The sequence below is a fragment of the Corapipo altera genome, unplaced genomic scaffold, assembly GCF_003945725.1.
Source record: "Corapipo altera isolate COAL_440 unplaced genomic scaffold, ASM394572v1 23, whole genome shotgun sequence".
Taxonomy (NCBI): Eukaryota; Metazoa; Chordata; class Aves; order Passeriformes; family Pipridae; genus Corapipo; species Corapipo altera.
The window spans coordinates 11720354-11728571 of NW_020884878.1; the positions used below are offsets into that span (position 1 = coordinate 11720354).

Genomic DNA, 8218 nt, shown 5'->3' on the forward strand with positions numbered 1-8218 from the left:
AAGATTTCTGCTCTCACCGTTTTTAATATTGTTCAGATTACATAACTGGCATTTGTGAAAGAAAGAAATTGTATTGGGGATGCTTACTGTAAGGCAAAACAATTTTTAATATCCTAGTGAGACTTTTTTACCATTTGAACTAACATATAGCTTTGGTTTGGAACATATTGTAGTAATAGAAGAAAGCCCCTTTAAAAGAGTATTACAGCTTGCAGTAAATATTCAAAACTAGCATTTTAAAGTACATTTTAGGACACTGTTGGATTTTATCAGATTTTTGGCTAAAACTGTTTAAACCAAGTCAGAGAAATAGTGACTGGTGTCTTCCCAGCACAGGGGGCCAGATGGGATAGTGTTGATACGGGGTAGTTCAGATAATGAAAATTTATTTTCATAACACGTGTTTGCATTTCTGAAGGGTCAGGTACGTATACCACTTGTCACATAGCCTTGGAATAACTCTGATTCATCCTTGTTTTTTAATGCCACCATACTGCTTGTTCACCTAACTTTTAGTGAAGGTAAATGGCGGGTTAAGTTTTTTTCTTTCTTTTATTGAACATGGCTTAAGAGTTTGTATTTGGATTGCCTTCTGTTGAAAACACTTGAATTAGAAGAGTTTTGCTGATAGGAGAACTAAAGGAACACTTCCTCTAAATCCCTGTGTGGGGGAAACTCCTTGCATAACCCAAGAGTTAGTCAAGCACTTTTTAAAAGGGAGGTAACTGGCTTGAAAATCAGTTCAGTTTAGAGCCTTGTTCTCTCCCAGACAGTGTAATTCCTCGAGTCTGAAATGGAGTCTTTACATATGGAACATATTGCATACAGTATTGGCTCCAAAAAGTCAAACAGTGGTGGCAAAAGAAAAATGTTCAGGTTACACTGTGTATGCAGAGCACTGAAAAACCACTTGTGGATTCAGGCATAAGGTACATTCTTTCAGAGTAAAATGTGCCGCAGTCACAAACCAGAAAAGTGTTGAAATTGGGTTTTTCATTAATTATGATGCTACTGTTTTAGGGGTAGTATCCTCAGTGTTGTGTTGTATGTGACTGTACAGAATGTGTGTAATGTTTTTTTCAAGTTGTATTTTGGTAGACAGTTGACTGAAATTTTCTGGTTTGGATGTCCATCATTAGGCACCTGAATAAGTAGTAGGATCTTTGAGTAAAGTATCAGTAACTGTCATTGTAATTAAATGCTGGTTAAGCTTCAGAAATTGCAGCATAGTTAGAGGAAGTTTCAGAAGTTTATGCTGCTTCTTCATGAGTCTAGGGCTGCCTAATCTTAAAATTTTGTGGTTATTTGAAATACAGGGAAGGTTTTAATGCTACTAGATACATTTTCATTTTCAGCTGACAACTTATTTAAACTTTGTAACCTGTACACCTCATCCCATTATCTTACTCAAAAAAAATCTTTAAGTTCCTACACATTTAAACTAACTTTTTTGAAGACAGACGGTGTTCTAAAAGTATCATAACTGAAAAATTCAAATTCAAAGGATATTCTGTATTTGTTTCTGAAGTGCTTCCAAATCGTTCACTGCAGTCAGCTGTGCTCAGTAAAAATAGAATTTACGTCTTCACAGATGGAGCTGCAGTGACACTTAGCAAAACTAAGATTTTTGACTTCACTTTAATTTCAGCTGGAAATACTTCCAGTTGGATAGGTAAAACCCCATTTTGGATTTATTGATTTAAAAATTTTCAGATAATGTCATTCATACTGAAGGATTTCTTTTTGTTCTGCTTCGTTTTATTCAAAACCTCCTGAACCAGAATGCTTGTGGCAGTATTCTGTGCAGACATCATGTTCCAATACAGATGTGAAGTATCGATGTGCAAACATTTTCTTAATTATAGTAGTTGTGTTTGTCTTCGTAGGGAGGCCTCGTTGGGCTTGTAGATTATCCTGATGATGATGAAGAGGATGATGAAGATGAAGATAAAGAGGAAACTTTACTTTTGTCAAAGAAAGCAAAGCTTGAGTCATCATAATGGCAACTGCTGAAGAACATTACCAGTTGGGGAAGGATATATTTTCCAAAAACAAAACAAACCCACAGCAAAGCAGCAATCTTTTGTGAATTACTGTCTGTGACACAGATAAACCTATACAAATGGATTTCTGCCAATCAAGTGCCAATTCAAAGGAGCAGAAGAAGGAGAAATACTTCGTTTAGGGGAAAGACTTATGCCTTTGAGCTCTCCAGCTTGGACCACATGTTGCCCTTTTCTCAGGGAAGGAAATGGAAAACAAAACAAAACAAAAAAAAAGCCAACAGGGCAGGAGTTTTGTTAGTGGAACTCTGGATTGGCTGGTCAGTTGCTACAATCAGAATATGCTTTCTTGGACCATGTATGAGACTTCTGAAGAAAAGGCGGGTTTTGCCATAATTCTTCACTAGTTAGAATGCCAGCAGTTTCTTTGTAAAAAAGAGACCTGCCTTTGAAATCGTACATTCTGAACATTTTACTCAAGCTACAACAGGTTTTAAAAACCTCTACGGGGGAGGGCCGAATATAAAGTTTCCTCTTTTTTTTTAAATCTGTTCCCTTTGCCCTTTAAACTGCAGAAATTTTTTTTGAGGTGGGGGATTTGTTTGTCCCTTCTTGATTAAAGATTGAGTGGAATTCTAGATGTGGTCACTTTTGTGTCATAATTTTTTTTTGCCCCCCTGAGTGTATGCTTAGTTGTTGAGTATATATTTGGGACCATTAAAATTTTTTGATGTAATATAATCTCACTGTTGTGCTGGTACCTGTTTCACACTGTGTAATTTTGTTCTGCATCACAGTTCTTAATATGTTTAGGATTTTATGGAAGATGGTATAGTTTTTATTGGAGAAAAAAAAAATCTTACCACAATGTGCATAAAAGCAATAACTATTTTGTGACTAAATATTTTATATTAAATTTTACATCAGCAACTGTTGAGAGAAAAATCAGGGAAATAGGATGAAATAAAAAAATTGAAACCTATAAATAGGAAATTAGTATTCCAAAGAGATTTTGAAATTTCATAACTCAGAACAATGATGGTAACTAACTCATCAAAATGCAAGATGGATGATTTAGGAATACCAATATATTGACTCATTTGACTTAGAAAAATAAAAAAGAAACAATTTAAGCTGAAGGAAAATCGCATTAGTGGTATTTTTTAAAAATATCTGATCTCCTTTGGAATACCAGTTTTAGTGAATGAAAGGTGGTTGTAGAAGAAACTTTTTACAAGGATACCATCTTTTGAAATTTTTTCTAATAGTTAGTTGGAAAACAGCAATTAAACTTTGGGTCTAACTCAATGACTATGTTCTTTCCCCTCTTCCAGAAAATCTAAATAATATTAGTTATTAATTTTAAACTAGGCATTATATCCGCTTCCTTACTCCTTTTACAGAAGATAGCTTTGCACAGCAGTGCTTCCCATGAAGGGGAGTTTATTCAGTTCTTTGCAAACAAGAGATCCTCTCTTACATATATTTTCAGGAGCTGGTTTCCTTTCAGACATTCAAAGCACCAATTTTGCAACAATCACGATATTATATATTAATGTTTCATATACAAATAGAAATAAGAGAAATGAAGATCTGAGGTGGGAGCACAGGCGATCACACCCAAGAGTAGATTAGCACTTTGTTTCTGAACGTTGTACATTGTGTGGGAGATTCTCTGCCAGCTACAAAAGCCAAAGCTTTTGTGCTCAGACTTTGTGAATACATCCCCAACCATTTCAGATTTAAATAAGAGTGTGCACTGGGGAAAAATGATTAGCCGTCTTCTCCTCAAAAAGTTCATTTGTAATCACTTTCTGAAGTTGAGTTTTTGCAGTGTGTTTGAAATGTCTGTGACAGGGCAGTTCTCAGCAGTAGATTTTACAGAGAGGCCAGCAGTTGTGCACATGGTCACTGCAGGATTAGATACAACCTGCTGCTGCAGCAGGAGAGTCACTGGGCTGTCTCAACCACCTGAAACCTGATTTTTGCAACTTGAGTATCAGAGCAGACATCATATCAAGGAAATCTGTAATTTTGCAGGTTTTCTTAATTAGCCAGAACCTAAATCTATCCCAAGCTGCCAAACTTTCCTTGAGCATAAAGCTCTCCAAATTTATCCGTATAGTCATCTTCATGTCCTCCACACTGTATCTCAGGAAGTCTTTCTTCTGAGGTGGTCAAAGGACATTTTTTGTTAATGTTTTTCTGTTCCTTTGGAAATGGAGAGCTTGGATCTTGTGATGTTTGATGCCTTCAGTCTTCCAAACGTTCAGATATGTTCATAATATTTTTAGGAATCTTGGATTTCGGACTCTTAGTACTTGAAATATTGCATTTAACAGAAGAAATACAATCCTGAAGTAACTGAGTTTGGTCAAAATTATAATGAAAGTAGGAATATTTTTGAACTTTTTATATTTTTATGAAGCTCTATAGGACTGGTAAAACATTAAGCTGAGTGTCTTTTAATGCTGTCTGACTTGTATTTAGATGGTTAGTTGTCTTCCCAGTTATCTAATGCTTGTGGCCTGATCGGACATGTCTACACTTTGACACTGTATTCATGGAAATTGGGAGTAGTCAGAAAATAGGTGAGTGGTGAGTATGCTCTTGCCCAGTAATGTTCACTTTTGTATTCCTGAAAATCTTGAAATGTATTTTGGGGTGCTGGTGGGGGAAATACTGGGATTGTGAGAAGTGATGGATAATTACAAAAGTGGCTGAAAGACTTGATGCTGGTTACTCTGATATAGGCTTCCCACCTTTGAGCCTAGGTTTACTGGGAATACCAGACAAAATGTATGCAGAGTACCTGATCCCCCAAGGAACCCATACACTAATGAAAGTAATTCCAGGTGATCTGGAATATTTCCAGATTTTTTTTCTACTGTATACAGAGCGTGGCTGCATTCAGGTTAACAGCGCACATCACCAGAAAAAAGATCTCCCATGTCTCGAGGGCAAGAGGGTCTAAAACTGGGGTATCTAAACAGTAAGTTGTCTCTACAGTGTACTGTCTGCAGTACAGATCAGGCTGTTCACCCATCTCTTAGCCCACCCAGGTGAGACATCGTGTTCTCACGGAGTTAAGTGTCAAGTAGATCCAATCCTTTTTAACGTACCAGGGATGGAACTGTTCAGATGGGGTTTGGTCATGTTTTTACATCTGAAAATTTCCAAAACTGTTTAATTAGAGAACTAATAAGGCTGTGCTTTCATACTGCTGAAGGCAAGTAGCTACCTTTTCAAGCCAGCACAAAGGTGCTGGTTGCCTTGCTAAGTTAGTTTCCTGGCATCTTTAGAGTGGCTGCAGAAGTTCAGCCTTACCTCTATCAACCGTTTTACAGCTGCAGAGACATCCTGGAGCAGTGCTGTCGATGCTGCAGTAGTACTGCAGTTCCCCTGCCTCAAGGATATCGAGACCCAGGTAAGTTGTGAAAGTGGGAGATGAGATGGGTTATTGCTTTGGGCTCACCCGCAGCCTGCATGTAAAACCAGGTGAACATTCAAAGACAAGAATTTGCCACAACTGAAGTTCTTCCCGATAAGTTGTCCACGTGCATGTTCTCCACCACTTTCTCTTTTTGGAGTCCAGAAGAAATGAAGGTATATACAGCTAACAGTTCAGTAGAAAGGAAGCAGGGCACGTGGGCGTGCTGCAGATACGGCAAATCCTCCTGTGGGAGGATCTGTAATGCCTGCCTTCAATCAGAGCCACAATTTAAAGTCTTAATTCATGTGAAGGAGGCATAACTTAGTATATTTTGGGGTTGTCCTGTACAGAGCCAGGAACTGGACTTGGTCCTTGTGGATCCTTTCCAACTCAGGATATTCTGTGGCTTTATGATTCTATGACTATTCTGTGATTTTCATAGGGGGCTGGCTACCTGGTGAGCTTGTAGCTTGATGTAATACTGCTCTAGTTGCAATCACATTCATTGGAGTAGGTAAATCTTGTGGGGTTTTTATATAAATTAATAAAAGGCAATCTAAAAAAAGGAAGTGGGAGATGCAGTCTTCTGTATGCCAATGGTATTTATGAACAGTGTAAAAATAATATATAAGCCAGTGGATAATATTTTTAAAAATCTCAAAAATGGTAGAGTGCTACTGGCAAATGACTGAAATAGCTACTGATTTACAGTGATTTCAGATCTGTACCTGTGACCTTGCTGTCACTGTTGAATCTCCCAAAGATGTATCTGTTTCAGGACTCTGGCAAAGGCTCCATGTGAACACCATTAATGGTTCAAGAGACCTGGAAATTATCCAGTACAGGTGGAATTATGCTCACAAGACGTATATCTGTAATACAGACATGGGATGATTTGGGCTGAATAGTGTTAATTTTGCTACTCCACTTCTAAGCAACTTTAAATTACGTGTGTAAAGATACTGTGAGTGGGCTGCCCACCTGAAAGGCTTCAGAAGTGTTTGTGGCCGCATGTACCACTGTTGGTTAGCATTCCTTCTGGAGGTACATGCATCCTGGAGCCCATACACTATGCTCCTGAGTATTTAGACAAGGCTAGTCTTTTCTCTCATGTTTCAGATATCCACTTCAGTGCTTGAAATCTTGGAATTTTGATTTTAAATTGTGCTTACCTCGCTAAGGCTTATTTTAAACTTGCTGATGCCGAGTGGCCTTTTGACAGCTGTGGTGTTCAGGTGGGAGGTTGATACTTTTGGGTTGGACAGTTCAGTCTTCCATCCTGCTGAGGCCAGAAACAGTACAGCAGTGACAGCTTCATCTGTCACTGAATTGGTGTTGAATGGTCAAGGATCCCCAAAGGAAGCTTCAGTTGGGGATGTGCACTCTGAAGGATTTGATCCATATTGTCACTCAGGATGTGGAGGTAACTGGAAGCAGCTCCTTGATGAACTGATTCACAGAAGTCTGTAGTAACAACAGAAGTGTATACTAACAATAATGAACATTTGAGAGAAACCTTAAAAAACCCCTACATTTCCAATCTGCTTCTACTTTTACACATCTGAAAATGGTGTTAAGTTAGATCATCCTGAAAAAAAGCTGTTTTCTTCCACATGGTTTCCCCCACCTCCACAATTCTCTCAAAACAGAAGTGGCTTCCTCTGCTGCCATCAGTCTGGATTTTATAGATTAGCCAGGAGAGCTAGAACCTGCAATTTTTATTGAAAAAATAACTGCTGATTAAACCCAACTACAGAGCGCAGCTTTCAGCAGGTTTGAGTTTAGCCTCAAAATGGAAAAAAATCTTCTACCTCTTCAAGGTCTAGATTACCTGCAGTAAGAAACAAAGAAGATGGAATTGCTTTTCATGGGCAGGAGAACTAGATACCAAAGCTAATAATAGAGCAATACAAGTGTTTGCCTGTCTTGGAAGTTTATATGTATGTTTGTGCTCTTTATTGAGCAAGTTAGAGCTGGCTTCCTGCCAAGTCTGCAAAACTCAGCGAAAGCCTTTTCCCTCCCTCCCCCTTTAGGCAAAGGGAAAAAAAGCTATTGAAACTGAGAGAAATCAAAACCAATGGAATTATACCAAAAATATATATTTACAATTATATATATAATTTGAATATATCGTACACACGATAGGGAATTCCTGATGGGGGAAAAAAGGGAAAAGAGAGGGGGAAACAGAGATAAAAAAAACCTAAAACCAAATATCTTCTAAATATACCCTTTCAACAGAGAGCTAGCAAATAAATACAAAAAAAAACTGGATTAAATACTTCCCTGAACAAGAGAGCAGAACTGTGCGAGGCACCAGCCAACTCCCCCCACGCCTCCTGAAGGGACCAGAGACAAGGGCAGGTCAGAGCAGGCCCTGGCCTATACAAGCAAAGACTGTCTGTGGAGAGACCTGTCCCCTTCAGCCACCAGAAGAGAGAAGAGAGTGAGCTCTCTTATCTCTGCCTTATTTATATGTTGTGTTACACTAAAGGATGATATGGAATACTTCCTTAGATTTCTGACCCCCGTTGCTAAAGAAGGCCTAAAAAATCCAAAAGCCAACCCACTACATTTATGAAGCATCTTTCAGTTCTTAGTATTTACACAGCAAGCTATATCTTGCCTGAATATATAGGCAGCATTTCATCTTTAGACCACGTGGGGAGATGCACATTTTGTTAGACCGGTTGTGCTGTGGGAATTTATTTTTTGATACAGTTGTCCATGTGTGCCATGCAGATGTTCCACACAGCAGAGTAAGAATAAGCCCAGTCCTCAG

At 38.4% G+C, this 8218-nt stretch overlaps 1 protein-coding gene across 2 annotated transcripts in view; it reads left to right on the forward strand.

Moving 5' to 3' along the window:
• PPP4R3A (protein phosphatase 4 regulatory subunit 3A) overlaps positions 1-2763 on the forward strand; it is a 45220-nt gene extending 42457 nt beyond the window's left edge. The window contains exon 15 of one of the 2 annotated variants that reach the window (XM_027638001.1): positions 1887-2744. In XM_027638001.1, coding sequence (XP_027493802.1) covers positions 1887-2000 — 114 coding nt within the window. In that variant the 3' untranslated portion in view covers positions 2001-2744. Of the gene's footprint in view, positions 1-1886 lie in introns of both variants that reach the window. The other variant, XM_027638002.1, reaches the window with a different exon arrangement.
• Positions 2764-8218: the final 5455 nt, after the last annotated feature.